Source organism: Tachypleus tridentatus, chromosome 13 (genome assembly GCF_004210375.1).
Source record: "Tachypleus tridentatus isolate NWPU-2018 chromosome 13, ASM421037v1, whole genome shotgun sequence".
Lineage (NCBI taxonomy): Eukaryota > Metazoa > Arthropoda > Merostomata > Xiphosura > Limulidae > Tachypleus > Tachypleus tridentatus.
Window position 1 is genome coordinate 130,883,455 of NC_134837.1, and position 19,727 is coordinate 130,903,181.

Genomic DNA, 19,727 nt, shown 5'->3' on the forward strand with positions numbered 1-19,727 from the left:
CTTGATATGTTTGCTAACTTTATACACTGTAATGATAACAAGCTGTTATATATAATAGAAACAATTGAAATTATTTGAAAAAATAAAACTCATTACACCAAATCTTAAGTGATATTTATTTAGCGAAAGAAATGATAAATTATTCTATTATAATAAAAACAATGAAGACATAAGTCAAATTTCCAATTATTTGTTTATTACCTAATTTTTTCAACAGTGTACCTTGTGAATTTTATTTATTAATCTCAGATGTTGTTTTCTTAAAAATATACCACGTTTTTATCAAAAAGAAGTCTCACATATTTGATTACCAAAACATGTATATTACATACGAAAAACTTCTGGTAGCATATTGAATTTCACTTTGAACGTTTCCTATGATATAGATTGGAAGTTAATGTGTCAGTTTGCTTTGCACATCAAATTCTAATTGGTTCATGAAATGTGCGCTCACACATTTTTGTAAGACTCATGGAAATTACAAAATAATATGCCACTGTGACATTTAATAAAGAAATAGGGTAAAAGTAATGGATATCTCATCTTCAAAAATTAGATCTAGAAATACAGAACTAAGTCTAGGCTTATGAAAAGATAGGGTAATTACGTGAACGTACGTTTTAAAATTTATGAAGGCATTTGTTTTTGAAAATTTGAAAAATTATTTTAGTTTGAAATTGTCAAATGTCTGACGTTAAAAATATCATTTATAATTTATAAAATGAAATAAGCTGTGGTCATAAACAGAAGAGTTCTCCACCCAATTTACCAACACATATATAAAAATGGCCACCTTGATACAAGGAAACTATCGACATTTACGTTCTAATCTGGATGACATCAAAACATTGATTGCTTCCCACCATCCTCTATGTCTTTTCATACAGGAAACATTTCTGAAACCTGCCGATACAGTCACCTTTCGGCAGTTTTCTTTGTACAGAAATGACAGTCTGTATGATGGATGAGTGCATGGAGGGATGGCACTGTTGGTTGATCAGCATGTGCCCACCCTGTCTTTGCCACTCGACACACTCTTGGAGGCCATAGCCATCTGTGTTTCATTGGGTCATAGAATCACAGTTTGTTCTCTCTACCTGTCACCTGGAGAGACCTATGATCAATCAGACCTTGATTCTCTCATTGGACAGTTTCCATCTTCCTTTATAATCCTGGGGGACTTTAATGAACATCATTCCCTCTGGGGAAGTGTTGATATTGACAGGAGTGGTTGCTCTGTTGAGCATATGCTCTCTGATCACATCCTTTCATGGAGGGTTGACAATAATCCACAAGGCAGTGATCATCTTCCTGTAATTTAGAGAGAGACTGACCATGATAGATGCCACTCAACCCGCGTGCCCCAGTGGAAGCTAGATCAAGCAAACTGGTCCTCTTTCACTGCTATCCTAGAACTTGATCCTGTTATCATCCATAAGCCATCAATAGACATAGCTGCTCAATGTATTCCTAAAACCTCGACATGTTTCCCACAACATCCTCATCTGTAGTGGAATCCTGCCTGCCACGTGGCACGGAAGGCTAAAAAACGGGCCTGGGATACATTTCATTGGTATCCCACACTCTCCCACAACATCGCTTTCCACATGCTCAGTGGGTAAGACATCAAAGCCGGAAGGAATTTTAGATTAAATTCACAACCAGCATATCTTCTACCACTAGTTCCAAAGTCATATGGGACAAGATTCAAAAGGTCAGTGGGCAATATAATTCTGTCCCCCTCTTGATCTTGCTCTCTGATGGTCAGGAAGTAGCTCATACCCAGAGTGTCACCTATACTCTAGGTGAAAGCTTTTGCCAGGTATGTAGTACTTCTGTTTCTTCCTCCACCTTCTTAGCCATCACGACTTGGGCAGAGTGATCACCTCTTTCCTTTCGAGCTAATTGTCTCTATGATTGTAATCATCCCTTTATACTGGTGGAACTCAAACTGGCCCATCATTGGTCTGGCAGTACGTCAGTTGGACCTGATAATATATACTATGAAATGCTGTGCCATATATTACCTGTTTCTCTTGCTATTCTTCTGATTGTTTTAAATCGGATCTTGCGGCAGAATGCTTTTCCTGATGTCTTGCTCCAGACTATTGTCCTACCTTTCTCTAAGACTGGGAAGGATCCCAAGATTCCTTCAAACTTCCATCCAATTACCGTGACGAGCTGTCTCTGTAAGACCTAAGAGAGGATGGTTAATGCATGTCTTGTCTGATTCCTTGAATCAAACAACCTCCTCTCACCCACCCAGTGTGTGTTCCAACGACAGATTTCTGCCTCAAACCATCTGATTTGACTTGAAATGACAATTGGAGAAGCCTTTCTCAAATGACAACATCTTGTATCAATATTCTTTGACATTGAGAAGGCTTATGATACAACATGGAGGTATGGCATTTTGCGAGATCTCCATATATGTGGGTTACATGGCCATTTGTCCATGTTTTGAATGTCACACTTTTCATTATAAGGATTAATGTCATCACTGAACAACTCCCTCTCACAGTTGCAAACAGGATCTTTGTTAATGACTTTCACATCTCGTGTCAGTCATTGAACATAAGGTATTTTGAGCAGCAGCTACAGACTGCCCTCAGTTGTGGACTAAAGTGGACCACAGCAAACAACTTTAACTTCTCATTCTCTAAACCTGTACACACGCACTTTTGTTGTCCACAGGGAATTCACCCTGATCCTGAACTCGGTATTGGTGAAGTTGTGCTGCTGTGGTCCCTGAGACAAAGTTCTTGGGGCTTATCTTTGATTGTAAGCTGACCTTTATACCACACATGAAGCAGCTATGGGTCAAATGTACAAGAGCACTGAACATCCTCCATATCCTCTCTTCTACCACTTGGGGAGTGGATCAGTGTTTTATGCTAAAGGTATATCGTGCTCTTCTTTGATTGACACTTGACTATGGATCACTGGTCTGTGGCTCTGCCAAGACCTCAACCTTAAAGATGCTGCACCCCATTCATCATCAAGGACTTTGAATCTGCACTGGGACTTTCTGCACTTCCCCAGTTCAGACCTTATACATAGAGTCTCATGAACATTCTTTGCACCTCCGCCATTTGCGACTGTTTTAACTATATGTTTCGAAACTTCGTTCCTTACCAAAGCATCCCACCTGGGGTTGTGTTTGCAGAACAGACGGTCTTCCATTGCTCCTTTTGACCTTTGTATGGGCTGATCAGCCCATCTCACCATGGCTTCTTACAATCCCCAAATGTGACCTATCTGTAAGTCATCTGAGGAGAGCAGACACTCCCAATTGGAAATACTGTCTGCTATTTGCTGAATACCTTTTGAACCGTCCTTCCATTCCTATTTATACAGTTGGTTCAGAATCAGGTGACTTTGTGAGCTTTACCATGGTTTATTGTGGTTTGCTGATTGCATGCAGAATCCCTTCTACAGCTTCTGTGTTCACTGCTGAATTGTACTTCATTTATCTTGCCTTAGATCACATAGAAGTTAAGCAGTACTCAAACTGTACTGTTTATACTGACTCCCTTAGTTCTCTACTGGCCCTGGAATCGCTTCATGTTAGTTCACACCCTGTTCTCACTGATATTCAAAACCAACTGGCACATTTTTCTTTAGCGTGTACTTCTATCCAGTTTTTCTGGATACCGTTGGTATTCGCAGGTATGAGCTCGCCAACACCACAGTTAAATCTATCTGCTCTGGTACTGTCACCACTGTGCCTGTTCCATACATGTACTATGGATGGTCCTGTATTCAAGGCTTGGCTCCGTGCCAGTTGACAGTCGACTTGGAGTGAGCAACATGAAAACAAACTTTTCCAAATAAAACCCTATATTGGACTTTGGCCATCTTGCTTCCGTAAAGTTGAGAAAGAGGAAATTGTTCTAACTATACTATGCATTGGTCACAGTGTTTTGACTCATCGTTTTCTTTTATCTGGGACTGATGCACTAATGTATTGCCAGTGTAACACTCAGGTCACAATAAGCCATATTTTACCGTTTTGCTATCGTTATGACTCAAAGACAACACCAATTTAAACATATTCTGTCCCAAGGTCTGTTCATAACGTTAGATAGTGTTATTGGTGATGGTGACACTGTCCACCTTAGAAATGCTTTTAGTTTTTTAATGGCCATTAATCTTTTTAATGCTATTTACGTTTTTTAATTTATATATTAAACCTTTTTTAATGTGATTCCCTTTTAAGAAATTAAAGTCCGTCTAGCTCAGTTTGAAATTACAAAATAGCCGTAATGTTAAATAACTCAAAACCGGAACTGGAAATGCCAACTTCAGGTGACTGATGCTTCTGTTTGAACTACTCGTCAGTCATCCTGGTGACTTATAATTAAAATTTTGTTGCAAGTCTTTTAAAACTTATTACTCTCTGAAAATGGCCATAATGTCAAATAATTCAAAACCCGGACTGGAAAGGCCAACTTCAGATGACCAACAGTGGTTTTTGAACTTACCTGTCAGTCTTCGAGGTGAGTTATGTTAATTACAGTTATGCTATAGAAAACCCTTTCCAACGTGTATTACTGTAATTTTCTCTTAACATTTGTAGACTAGATGTAAACATTGATTTTAATGCTATTTATGTTTTTTAAACTTTGTTTTGTTTTACCTTAATTTCCTTTTATGAATTTTACTAAATTTGCATTAATTTTAAATTTTTACTGGATGTTTGGTGCAGATAGCCTAACTGCTTTTGCCATAAAACATCAAGCCAACCAACCAGCTGTCTTGAGATACATTTTTTCTTCAAGTGGGTTTCTTCTCACCACAAATTGACAAACACCAACTAAACAGCCATTTTCAACTCTTTCAGCGGGTTCTTGGTCCCTGGGGCTGACCTTCTTAACTACTTTGTTCTTGTTAGTTTTCATGCTATTACCTTTAAATTAATTGCACCTTCATGAAATTTTGCAGTGTATCAATAAACAGTACAGGGTTTTTATTTACATAATATCAGATTTTTTTTAATTATGTTTTTCACATGCCTCTTTTCTTTTTACATGCTGACTATTCAAAATGCAAAGAATTTTGATTTTATGGTTAAAAGTACTTTTATGTATCACACAATTTTCAGATTTCTTTTATGAAATGGTTATTTTCATTCAATAACACTGAGAAAGCCACTAAGGAAATATTCTGAATTTGTGATTGACTGTTCACATGTCATAGAAACAAGTGTGCTTAAGGAAGTGTCTCCAAACATAGAAAAAGGTAGGCACGACCGGTATGTTGGATTCAGTAAACATAGTGATATCTCAGCAAATAGAAAAGATAGAATATTCATTCATATTTAATATTATAGTTTTCTAATATTGGTAATTTGAGTTCCTAATTCATATGAAACTCTAGATTTTCTGTCTGGCATCACAAACATCTAATTTGGACCAGTGCTGCATTCAACACACCACATGACACAAAAATTGATGTCATATTTTTTATTTATTTTTAAATTAAGAAGTTAACTAATGTCTAATACTAAAATTTGAATTATAATCTACAATTTGATACCAGATTTATAGACATAAATTCATGAAATAGTCATTCAATAAAATTTTGAATATAAGTCAACAAAACCAATGACATGACCTTTGACCCATGTTGATAGGGTCAGCTAAAACCTGTACCATTAAAAGTTGTAAATCACTTGACAAATGTGTCTTTTATGTTACCATATGAAATTACATAATGTACAGGCTGCTTGCAAGTGTACCTTGTGAAAGTTGTTTTTATTATTTTTATATATTCTGAAAAGTTCCTAATTTTTAGATTTTAGTTTTATAATAAGTAAAGAATATATATGAAAACAAGAAATAATGTACTGACCTAGGCCTTTTTTTTTCTCTCAACTGTCTATTTTTTATACTAATGGTACAAGTGTTACTACTACATTAAATAATTTTTTTATTACTCGAATAATGCACTAGAAACATAGAATAATAACGTGGCCAATGCTACGTAATTATAACAATTTTTGTGGCTTTCTAATGATGTGATGAACCATTAAAAATTCAACTAAGTTCATCAGTGTGTTTCCCAAAGGGATGAAGATTGAACTGGAAATGAAATGAACAATTCCCTATATAGAAAACAACACAGATAAATAAAGCATTTGATATATTAAAACCTTGGGTTTTTGTTGGTAATAAATGATATAGTATTAAAGGTTGAACAGAACTTTTGGCAGTTTCTGAAAGAAAGGATGCGACTAGTTGATGTAATAAGAGGGAGTTTGATTTTTCTTTTTTATGGCTGCATAATTAAATAAGATTGAAGATGATAAAAATTATGCTTTGCCTGAGCAATGACCACATAATAATGAGCAACTTACATTAAATATTCTACTTCTTGGAGGGACCGTAAATAAATTAGAGAAGAGAGAATGTCACACTTTTCATACTATGGAGAATTTGGTATTTGTTTTTATTATTGTGTTATAAAATTAAAACTTACATACTATTAAAATTTGGATTCTTAGTTACATTTTTATGAAAGTTTATTCATAGACCATGGTTTTGCTAGTAAAGGCATCGTAAGATAGTCTGTACCTCATAATGCATAGTTTTCTTTTTAATTTTCTAATTATGTAGTTTCATCTAGTACCTTTAGTTTCAACTATGATTTATAAAAAAAACTTTATTGTATTGTTTTGTTCTATATGACATCAATCCAGAGGATTCAGATAAATTTTTCATTAATTAGACATACATATAGTACAAGGTTTTTAAAGTTTATGATAATATTTCGTATATATAATGCAGTTTAATGTTTTGGAATACATTTCACTTCTTATTGAATCATTTTGGTGAATTTTACTGTCATATTAAAAAAATGATTTTCGAGAAATTGCTCATATTGTCTTGTTAAAAATTTAGATTTCTCATATAATATTTATTTAGAGTAATTTTAAACCTAAACTTGGAAACTTTACAGTCATTTCAAGCTGGGAAAGTAATAATATATCAAATTAAACCTATTTTTTTGATGGAGAATTAACTTTGGAGAGCACCTGTGAAATTTAATTATGGAGAGAAATGGTTAAAGTAGTACTTTTTATTTATGTAATTCCAATATGTTAATATACTTAACTGATATCAGAGGGCATTAATTTAAATTATAACTTTTTGGTGATTCTAATGTAGTGATAGAAAAGTTGTTTTAGAAAAATGAAAATATATCTTATTTCATTAGCATTATAAAACACAGACATTCTATGTTTGGAATTTTAATGGGTTGCTCCTGCCTTATTTCTTGAACTATACAACATTATATTCTGCAAAGACTTTTTATTTGAAAGACCCGAAAAAGTGTTATCTTATTCAAAATACTCAAAAACAAGGCAGGAGTCATCTCTGCAAAAAAAATTAAAGCTGTATTGTCTATAATCAGATTTACACAATATAAACAGCTTCTAGCTTTAAAATGATCTTTTCATGTTTTAGCAATATTGTTTAATGTTTTTGACAACACTAACAGCTATCTTATCACAGTTTTTATCATCTGGTTGTGTTTATAAGCAAAAACCATTTGTATAATATAAAAACTGATTTCCTAATCAGGCTGCACTGATAAGCCACCACACTGGTGTAATATAAAAGCAGGTTAATTCTTCTGGCTGTACTGATGACCAACAACCATTGGCATAATGTAAAGACAGGTTAATTCATCTAGCTGCTGAGCTGATCAGCAGTAAACATTGGGGTAATACAAAAACTGGTTTACTTATCTGACTGAACTGATCAGCAGCAGGTAAAGTGGTAGTGTGGTAGTATTAAAACTGATCTTCAACGTCTCTTAGTAAATTATATCACAAGATGTAGATATGTGTATGCTTCAGTAGTTCAGGCTAAATGCATTAAAGTTGAAATTATATACGTAGTTCACTTACGTTAGCTGCTGGTAGCCTGAACCTGCCGTGGTAGTAGTTACAAGTTTATAATAAATATCAGCTCCTGTATGTGTTCTTAATGGAGGTGGTGATTTGCATAGCATTATTAACTGTTTTATTTCCTTTCATCATTAGTAGTGAAAGCTCATTGTTTGGGGTTTTTATTTAAACCCTTGACATTATGATTATGACTCGTGTACAATTTATATTCAAATTTTCTCTTATTCAGATTGAGAATGTGTTTTGTTGTTTTTTTTCAAACTTTAAAAAATATGGGTAAATAATTTCCCAAACTTTTTACACTATGCCTTACATTTATCAGAAAACGTTTACTGAAGAATTGTAGCAGAGAATCTAATACATAATGTTTTTTGTTTAAAAAAAAGGAAGTTTTGAATAGATTATTGTATTGCTTTTATTATCTTAATTTTTATTTGTGCATTGAAGTACAATTAATTAATCTATATCTTGTTTAATACTACCTACAACATAACTTTCCCAAAGTTACTTCTCTACATTTTACATAGGTTGGAGATGTCATAAAGGTTACTAAGATGAACATCAATGGGCAGTGGGAAGGAGAACTGAGGGGTAAAACTGGACATTTTCCCTTTACTCACGTAGAATTCATCGATTCGGAAAATTCAGAAGATGAGTCCTAAGTAAATGTGCATAGTGTTGTAAGAAGAACTATGACTATTCAATTGATGCAAACCAGACTGTTTTGTGTACCTGTATGCCTCAAGCAAGCTAGCATTTTGTTTGTAGGCCTTGAGTTCTGTGTTCATACCATCAGTGCAACATTAGGTTCCTGTGTGTTCTTGTATGGCTGTACTTTTCTTCTTGGCAAGCAACACACAAACCTTGTATCTAGTTACCTTCAACAGTCACCTTCATTTATGTATCTGTAATAGTAAATTTTACTTTCAAACTAGAAAGTATCTAATAATGCATGTTAGTTGTTTTCTCATAAACTTTAGTAATTATGTCTTTCCCTCTTTTAGAAGGAATGCTCTTCATAGGTGACATTTGCTAAGGAATAAGACTAGCCATCGACATCTAACTTACCTTGATTTTATTAGTGAACCATCATTTGATATATGCATGTACTGAAAGATTATTAAGCAACAATGGTTTTCCAAATATATATACTAACGCAGAACGCAGACATATATATATATATATATATATATACAGACATATACACTCATATTGGGGCTAAGCCTGAAACTAACTCATGCCATATATTTTATGTGTGGGTAAATACATGGATCAGCAGACTTTTTCAGTTGTAATTATTGTCATTTTATTTGAACTACGGCAACTTAAAGTTGACTGAAGTGTTTTTTTTTCTCTCATTCAAGTTTATTAAATTAAGCATGACATTCTCAGTAAGGTGCTCAAATGAAAGAAAATGATGTGCATCTTGTCCATATGCACACATTTATTTTTAAGTATACAGTGTTATGGATATATTAATGTGACAGATATGTTTATTACACATTAAGAGTGGTAGTATTTATGTTTATTGTGTGGTTGAACAATATTTCACAAACAAATGTATTAAAAAAAGAAATGCTCCTAAAATTCATTTCAATTAAGTTAGAAATGTTAATGCAAATCAGTCATTTTAGTTAGAAAATGGTATCACAAATAGCATATATAAAAAAATACAAAATTATTTTCACTTTTCCCAAAACAAAATAACTTGCTTAATTGATCAAACGTAACCTTACATTTAAAAAAAATATATTTAAAAACATAGATAACTCATGGAAAAGACATTACAGTACTTATAGTAATAAACTATCATATTAACTATCATTATAGTCATTATTCCTATTCTCAACAAGTATTTTCCTGTTTAAAAAATTATATTATACAATGTTGCATGAATGCCCTTATCAGTTTATCTTAATGTTCCATGTTCTTATGAAAATTGTATCTTACTAATATGTAAATCACCTGATTACATTATTCACGGATCTGTGCAGTAATAAATGTAGAAGTAAAAACTTGGATATTTCAATGAAAGTTATGTTGCCCTTTTCTTTGAAAACTTTGTATGATACGTTAATGAGGAATTCTGCCTTAAATATTTGTGATTTGACACTTGTACAACTAATTGTTTTAGTACTTGTTATATCTTGTCTTTTAACTGCTTGTTTTGACACCTGTCTTCTCTTATATTTGTGTCAAGTATTTTGTTCTTACGGTCTTAACGCTTTTTTTATAAATTACTTTCTGGACAATTTTGGTCTTGTATTACTAAACCTTTTAGGTTTATAACTTTTGCTTTTACAGAAGTTTTGGAAGAATAATTATCAGATAGTGTACTAACAGATTGTGATATCTCAGTTTTGATTCTACTTACTTAATTATTACATTATATGATTTTTAAGACTTACTAAAAATATGATTAATAATTTCTTATATATCAAAATTGTTATATTTCATTGTAAACTTGTTTCTCCAACGTCTTACATATTAAAATGTAAAAAATTGTAGTCTGTAAAGACCAACACTTATGAAATTTAATGCACTTAAATGGAAACTTGCTTTATTCTGCTTCATTATTTTCAAAAGACTGAAATTTCATCATATGTTAAATTTCAATCTTTAAAATGTTTATTATTGTGAAATAAAAATGGTGAAGGTGAACATTTCACCAACAATTTAAAAACTTGCAGTAGATGATGTTAAGATGCAAAAACAAAAACAACAAAAAAATGTGAGAAGACTTTTCAGTAAAACACGAAATATTACTTGATTTTATTTTTGGCAAGCTTTCTAATTGCTTTTATTATTGTCTGTTAATCCTGTATTCTTTACTTTTACCAAAACTTGCTCCAAATTTTTATTTTTTGTTTTGTTCTTCTTGATATATTAATAATGTTACTTTCTTTTCTTTCTTTATAGCAGATGTGTAAACAATTTATTGATTAACTTCAATTTTGAGGAGCGCCAACAAATTCTCTAAATTTATAGATACTTTCTTTATGTTTGATTGAATGTCAAACATACATTGTCAGATGAGAATGTTTATTTTTCTTGATTATAACTGGTTGCTCACGATATGTATCTGATTCTGTTTTCTTTTGACTAGTACTAAGGAATACTGGATGTTCCATGTTATTTTGTTAAAGTTACTGACTGATGAAAAATGTTACTGATGCTTCTGTAATTAACGTGTTACAAAACTGTAATCTACTACTTGAACACAAGTCAATGTTTTAAGGTGAAAAAAAAACTGAATATTTCTGCTAATAAATCTTGCTTTTTGTAAGACCCAAGTTTTAAATTTAAGCCCAGTGTGAAAACAAGAATGAAAAGCAGAAGCCATAAGTGATCAGTGTGGTGGCTAAAAGCAAAAAGTTGGTTTAAGTATAAAAATTTAACATTTTGAGACATGATGATTGTATTTTTTTTATGTGACTATTCCCATCCACACCTCAGTGTTTAAAGTCTTGTCTTGTGGAACTGTAGTTTCTCTGCTTTGATCAATGTAATTAACATTAGACAAACAAATTTACTTCACTAAATATTGAAATTACTCTTGAATATATTGTATTATATGTTTCACAGTTTAATTCCAGGCTTATATTTCTGTATATCTGAGTGCTTGAAGATGCTGAACATATCAATTATAACTGCTAAGTGCATACTGCTAAACCTTGAAATAAAATGAATGGATTTAAAATTTAGAGAGAAGTGTATACCTTATCTCTCATTTTTTTAACTTAGATTTATCAAGTTTTCTATCTGAAACTATATAGAATTATGAGTAAAAGGTATTTACAATATAAAATATTCTTGCACAAATCTAATGTTTTCAGGAACATGTCATTAATTTTCACATTTGCAGTAATTTAGTTGTTAAATGGTTGTGTTTGGCTGGATGCATTGCTTTTTACATATCAGAAAATAGTTACCATGTTTGGGTATTGTTATTTTATTGTTGTTTTAAGAATGGTCTTGTTTTGAATTATTGGGTACATGGAGGCAAAAATAGTTTCAATTAGAATTTAAATTATTAATTATTTCTGAATGAAAATACCAAATTTCACAATATACATTTTTTTCTAATTTTATGCAAATACAGACAGCTGCTTTTATTTTCTTCTGATGTATTTAAACAAATAATTACATTGCTGAAATCCACCAGATAGTAAAGAGTTTTTGTAAACTCGTATTAAGAGGAGAGTTTCAGTAAAAGTCTTAGTTCGTTAGATATTACTTAGAACTTTATGAAGTTTTATTTGTGTTTTCAACCTGTAAAAGTTCTATAGGCTGTCCAGTTTGGAGTTTTGTATGAATGTGCAAAACCTGCCTTTAACTGCATGATTATAATATAGTTTTTCATAATCTCAAGACTTTTGTATTGATATACATATTCCAGTGATAATGCTGCTGTTAGTAAGGTTTTTCCATTATCATAAATTTCTCAACATCTGAATCAAGATGGTTGTCCGAACTGTTCAAAGACTTCAGCATACCTGCCAAGAATTACATTTTGATTTTTTGTAATGTAGTTCTAGTTATCTGATGCAGTGGTGTTTTCATGAATGAAAATCTGGCTTAGTTTATGCACTAGTTTGTATTAGTATAATAAAAATCTAATGTCACGGGTAAGTTTGAAGTGCCTGTCATATGGAGAGGAGGTCAGCTGGTACACATAATGGTCTAAGATTATTTATCCAGCTGTTAGAATAATCTTGAGTTATAGTGAACAAAGCTAGAGTAGTCCATTATTTGGGACAGTTACAGAATAGATATAAGGTAATTTGGTTTATGGATTAGTGACAAAATTTATGTAGTAATGTGTAAAACAGTAATATTACTGATAATAGAACATGGCCAAAGGGTCAAATCTGTGTTTACTTTTATAAGGCTAACCTGTGGTGTAATGCAGGCCATTGTTGCCTGTTTTAATTTCAGCAGTAAGAAAACATGATAGAAACACAATATCTCACAACATTAAATATATCTTCTCCTATTAATTCAAAAGATGTTATTAAGTGGTAATAATTTTGATTTTTTTCTTCAAGTTGGGTGGTAACCCCACATATATCTTTCTAATTATTAAGGTTCTAATTCCCAGAATGTATTCAGTAGTTTTATTCTCATTGTTAGCTAGTACCTTTATATTATTAAGTATTTGTAACCATTATATTGACATAGAAAATTAAATCTTAATACTGCAACATTATCCAGAATGCATAATGCCTTTGAAGATTGGAAACTGAACAGTGTTAATATACGGTATTTGGAAGAGCTTATTTAGCATGCACGTATAGGTAGACTTTTACACTCATAGGCCTCCTTAGGGCCATAAACTACAGAAAATACTGTGCTCTTGTTCATAATGTTCTCGTCTTGTAAGTTTTTTACATACTCATAAAAGTTATCAGTGTTGGCCTTGGCCATTAAAGAAATGGATTTAATTGTAATGTTATATGTACATAAGGATGTATTAAAGCATTCAGCTATGTGAAATGATGATATTCCGAGGGAGAATAATTCTTTAGATGTGGATTTATCTGTAGAAATGTGTGTGTGTGCCTAAGCTTCCACCTGTGGTAAAAAATTAGTATCTGTGTTTTCAAGATTTTATTTGAATACTATGAGCAAGATTTCTTTTGGGGGATTCACTTCAAAAATTGTACTTGAGAAAATAAAAAGGTGGGCATTTCTTTAGGATAATATTGTCAAAGAAGAGCAAAAAGACATTTATAACAGATTTTTTATATATGGACAGCTTGCTGTTGAAACAGGGAAGTAGTTACAGTTTTATGACATGTTATCATTAATAATCAAACAGGACCATGTGATTGAGATAGAGGTCTGTACAGTGTATATGTTTTACTAACTGGTTCTTGGATGTTGGAGTGATTGGTTCAGAGGATTGAGAATGCAAAAATCAGATTGGCTGTTTTTTAAGGTGTGATTTTTCACCTGTAAAGCTCTCAAGATTTCTTATTTTGTAGTTATTTTCCAATCAATTTAGTGTTCAGTATCATTAGCAAGTATAGCAATAGCTGATGTGTTGGTGTTTTTGAGATGAACTGTATCTTTGTGTTCTTTAAAGCTTGGTCTGTAATCTCTACCATTTTCTCCAGTAGATGATTTTCCACGGTTGCACAAGGTTTTCAACATAACTCTTGCTTATAAGAAGAACCATGGGTAGTTTTGTTTGGAAACGTTTGCTGAAAAGGTTCATTCATATATTAAGCAAACTTATGAAAAAATATTTACAAAGTTTAAAGTGTATATAGCAATGTTTTAGAATGAAAGAGATAATTACACTTGTACAAAACTTAGCTTTTTAGTTTTTGGAAGTTTACAGGCTTGTTGTAGGAAAGGGGAATAAAACAATTTTGATTTAATATTTTAATAGGTGGAGATAAGGGTAGCTTAGATGTCAATCTTAGATCATTATTATGTATAATTTGCAAAGAATCTATATAATAACTTGAAATATCAGACCAAGGAAAACATGCATATTCCAAAAGAAACTGTATTTCTGCTTTATCTTCATTATTTGGTCACAACAGTCTTTGTTCTTGATATACATTTTTAAGCATGTCTACTATGGTCCAATCTTTTTTAATCGGGCAAACTGTATGATTATTCTTATGACATATTCTTCCAAAATATTTTTTGTATCAACTGATTTCATTAATGGTTTCAATAATGGCATTGATAATTCAGAGAACTTTTCTTGATCTGTGTAATACCTTCTATAAAAAATTATGAAAGTTAGAAATTGTGTATTATCAAAGAATTTCCAGCAGTAAATAAATCAAATAGACTATATCATTAACATATTAGCCTGTTTGAATTTATTGTTAATAATAAGACGAAATATACCATTTGTATAAAAATAAATTAAGGGTATAGGAATAATTCCTTGAGGAACACTAGCTTTTAAGCATAATTAAATTTATACAATTTTTACTAACATTTCTTGTCTATCTACCAAAATCATGTATTAATTTAAAAATGAAAACATTGTTTCAAATTTAGTGTATATATATATATATAAACAAGCAACCTGTAGCTTGTCTAGAACTGAAACCATGTACGAAACTTTCTGTTAGCCCAATCAGATGGTAAGTTGTTTTTTTTTCTTCAGTGTATTTGGTGTTCATTTGACTTTTTAAGACTTTAATCTGTTTGCATGTGTATGTAATTTCTTGTAAAATGGTTTTAATATATCTGGACAACATTATACTCCTATAACTTAAATGATTAGTTTAATTCTTATTTGGTTCAGGTATCATGGTTGCAATACTTATTTCACAATAATCAGGAAAATAACTTGATTTTAGGATAAAATAAAAATGTTCATTAGTTTTAGATATATAATTTGGAAACTTTTATAATGATATACTGTACTTTTTCATGATCCAGGCCAGTATTTTGAATATATCTTGAAGTATTCTTTTATTTCAATAGTTTTAACTGTTTGTTAATCAGTAAATGAGTTTAACTAAAGTTATCATGGTTGTTAGGGTTATAATTGATTAAAAGGAAAGACATTCATTAATCTTATAATTTTCTATTCTTTCATTAACATAAACCAATTTCTAATTAAATCTTAGTCACTAGTATTTACCTGTACTTGTTAATTGTAAGTGAAATGTTTTTTTCATTATCCATTGTTACTATTTTATTTTGATATTTTAAAGTAGGATATACATATTTTCTATTCATATAGTTTTAAACGTTTCCCAGATCGTCTCCTTGTATTCATCCAGAATTTTATAAAGACTTCAGATTTGCCTATTTAAATTTGTCTTTATTTAGATTAATGTTTGTATTTCCATTGCTGTATTTATTTACATAAATCATAAAGGAAAGTAATCACTTCACACAGAACATCCTGTATTAATACACATTAAATGTTGCTGGTTGCATATATTTAAGTTTGTTTTATTAACAAACATTTTTTTATTTGGATGATGATGTTTATGTGTTGAAGTTTTAATGGTAAGTGAAGTTGGCTTACAATTAATGCACTTACTAATTCAACTATAACACCACATTTAGCTTTATAATAATTTAATCTAATAAGAATTTCAAACTGATTAAATCTAGAAAACATTTCATGTATAGCATCCAATACTAATGTTTTCTATTTCAATCTCTAAACTTTTATTTTCCAAAAAGTGGGTTCTTCATCATTGCATTCAAAATTATTTGTGATAGTTGAACTATTCAAACACAAGTGGTTTATAGTCTAGTGTTTGTAGATGTACTTCTACTTTCTAGATCTTTTGTGTGTATATTTAGAAAATTAGTTATTAATGAGTCTGCAACTTACATGCATTTCATCCCTATATGTTTTTTTATTTCTTGACTTCATTATTTCCAGCACAGTTGATAGAATTTTGAACATGATCAAGTACTTGAATATTTATAGCATTGTATAACTATAAGTAATGTTGAGTATTCTTTCATTATAAAGTAAAATAATTTGATCTGTAAATCATTTTGTAATAATGCAGTCATGACATTGGGTAATGTGCTCTGATGACTGCTATATTTTCCAGTGTCCTTCAGCCAGTTATTTTTTCTAGATTACCTGTTTTGACATCTTGTTCATTTAATTCTTTTGGAATAGTATCAGGAAGCATATTTACACACGAAAGAATCCTCTATCTCAATAGCATTTCTGTTTTATACATAGTGCAGAGGTTACAAAAAGTTGTATTAATGTGTATAGTATATTGAAGTGTCATTGGTACTTACTCGTTTCAACAGCAGGTTGTCCATATTTTTAAAAACTGTTTTTCTGTGAATTAATAGTTGCTAACCTTGTCCTAAACAGCATGGAGTCTTGTAATACGTACAAATGAAGATATGTATCTGTTTTGGTATGTACTTTTATGGTATACAGTTCTTTTCACAGCTCTCGTATATTAACCTTTGTCTTCTATAATTATATTACATGTGCATTAGTCATATAATTTACAGAAATAATCTTGCATCAGCTTTTGTGTATGTAATAATACTGTAGCCATATCATTCAATGACAGTTTGTAACCTCTACGTATTGAATCTCACTCAATTTCTGTTACTAGGATAGAACCAACTAATTACAGAGATCAATATTATGTTAACAGTGGTTATTTATTTGTTAGGCTGTTAACGTTTGAGTTTTTAAGTGCATGTAAATAAACATTGTATTTTGAAAAATAAATAGCAACATTTGCTTTCGCATAGAACATTCAATGAGTTGTGTAAACTGCCTGTCCAATGAGAACTCTGTAACACAAGTTATGCTAAAATAAAAATGTATATGCAAGATATGATTAGCTATTGTACAAACATCACAATTTTCTGTTATATAAGAGCTTTTAGTAATTACATAATGATGAGAATATTGTGAAACTAAGAAATAAACTTGTACATAACATTTTGGAACAACATGGGACATGTTGATCCATCTTTGCCATTCTATCCTTAGAAGTAAATTAATTTAAAAAATAAGCAAAATCTTAAAGCCAGCACTTATCATTCACATCCTCATCAAGCTTTTATGAAAATTCCTAAAATATACTGGCCCCACAACGTCGAAAGGCAACACATTCCAAATGTTCACCACCCTGTTGGAAACATTAAACTGTCGTAGCTGAAGATAACCCCTGTTGTACCAAAATTTATACTTGTGTCCTGTAGTCCTACTATTATCACTGTTAAATATGAAAAAAAATATATCAACACCCTACACGATCTTAACCACCTCAGTCATATCTCCCCTAACTCTTCTTTTTTCGAGAGAAAAAATTTAAGAACTTTCAGGTTCTCCTCGTATGACAACCCTCCACTCCAGACTCCATTCTATTAACCCTTCTCCGAACCATTTCCAACAATTCAATGTCTTTCCTAAGATAATGAGCCTAAGGGTGAATGCAATATTCCACATGTGGCCTAACCAGTGGTCTGTAAAATGAAATCATAACATTTTTAGACTTGTATTCAGTATTTCTATAGATACAATATCAAATTCTGTTTGCTCTACCAATAGGAACAGCACACTGTTTGGATGGCTTTAGATAGAGACTAATCAACCATTACACCAAGATCCCCTTTTTTCATCACACTGTTGAGGTTATTCCCATCCAAGTTTTAATAACCAACATGTATAACCTTTGATAGATTGTTTAGACAGAGTATTCATGATGAAACTTTGTAGAATGGATGCCAACTGCCTGTTGTGGAGACACAAGTGTAGAGAACGACTTTTCGAAAGTCTTCTGCCTTTCGTCTTCAAGTCAGTGTGTGTAAACGCAAACGAACGTGGCAGGAGTTTGTTTAGTTTAGAGAGAGAGAAGGCTGAAAAATTCTCTCTCCAACTTGGGTGGTGAGTAATGTTGTGGCTCCTCTTCGTCTCCTTTCGTGAAAAATTATTGAAATTTACATGGGGTTTTTGCCTTTATTTTGACTTTTTTAAGGTGAAGAAGTGGTGTTGGTCAGAATATAATTAACTGGTTAGTGAAACAAAAGCGGCACCGGAGAGGCCAGCCAGGCCAGAATCCAACCAGCAAATGTCAAAGTAAATATCAACGCGAGATTACCCGATTCAGAGCTGGGCAATAATGTTGCACTGGCTGGGATCTAAAGATCCAATGCCTAAGATTTCGCTGTGGGGGAAACGGGAGTGTCCCGAGAAAACCCACTTTTACAGGACAGGCGCCGAAAGATTTACCTGTCCTTTGCCCGAGACCTGAAAAAGAAAATACAAAATATTTGCGTGAGGTTTGCCCTTTATGTACTTTGTTGTTTGATTTGTAATTTCTGAAATATGTTGCATGGTGAAATAAATTTGGTTGGTGCACTGGCTAATTTACATTGTGATGCAGTTAGTTTGTTTCTGTGTTCTGCTTTTAAATAGTATTTGTGTGACCTTTCTGTTAGTCTGTTTCTCAGCGTTGGTAAGTTACTGATTTGATGTATATAGTTTACGGGATTTTCTGGAGTGTGTTATTTGACATATTATATGTGACTTGACATCGATACTCTATTCACGGACGTATGTAATCCTTTTTTATTTGAATAATGGGTTTTGGTGGTCATTTTGAGTGTTTGCTGGTTAAAGTCATTAAGTGTGAAATGCGTTTTCTAATTGATGTGTATATGCTGTTAACATGTTTTTTCCATGTTAGTTTTGTGTCGAAAGTGATACCAAGGAATGTGATGTGTTTACCCCGACACTTGGAAAAAAGCCATCATAACCACGATTCCAAAGAAACAAACAAACAGGATCAATCCAGATAATTTCCGTTCCATCAGTCTGTTAGGCTGCCTTGGCTAGTGTGTGTGAAAACGCAAAACTGACGTGGCAGGGGTTTAGTTTTGAGAGAGAGAAATCGTAAGAATTCTCTCTCCAACTGGGGTGTTTAGGAACGTTGTGGTTCCTCTTCGTCCCCTTTCGTGGAAGGTTATTGAATTTAGCTTTTTTTAAAAAAATATATATACATATATAGCTTTTAAACTCTTTTTTGGGTAAAGGTGGTCATACTTAATATTATCCATGATCGAGGCAAAGGCAGCACAGGAGAAAACAGTCAGGTCCCGTCCCGAAAGGCAGATGTCAAAGTAAATACCAACACAAAACACAAACGACCCGATTCAGGGCCTGGAAATGAGTTGCCTGGGCTGGGATCTAAAGTTCCAATGCCTAAGTTTTTGCTGTGGGGGGAAACGGGAGCGCCCCGAGAAAAACCCACATTCACAGGACAGGCGCCGAAAGTTGTACCTGTCCTGTGCCCGAGACCTAAAAAAGAAAATACATAGTATTAACATG

At 32.2% G+C, this 19,727-nt stretch overlaps 1 protein-coding gene across 1 annotated transcript in view; it reads left to right on the forward strand.

Annotated features, from left to right (window-relative positions):
- LOC143240941 (adapter molecule Crk-like) overlaps positions 1–11,621 on the forward strand; it is a 37,671-nt gene extending 26,050 nt beyond the window's left edge. The window contains exon 9 of the mRNA XM_076484214.1: positions 8,443–11,621. Coding sequence (XP_076340329.1) covers positions 8,443–8,577 — 135 coding nt within the window. The 3' untranslated portion in view covers positions 8,578–11,621. The remainder of the gene's footprint in view (positions 1–8,442) is intronic.
- The last annotated feature ends 8,106 nt before the right edge of the window (positions 11,622–19,727 follow it).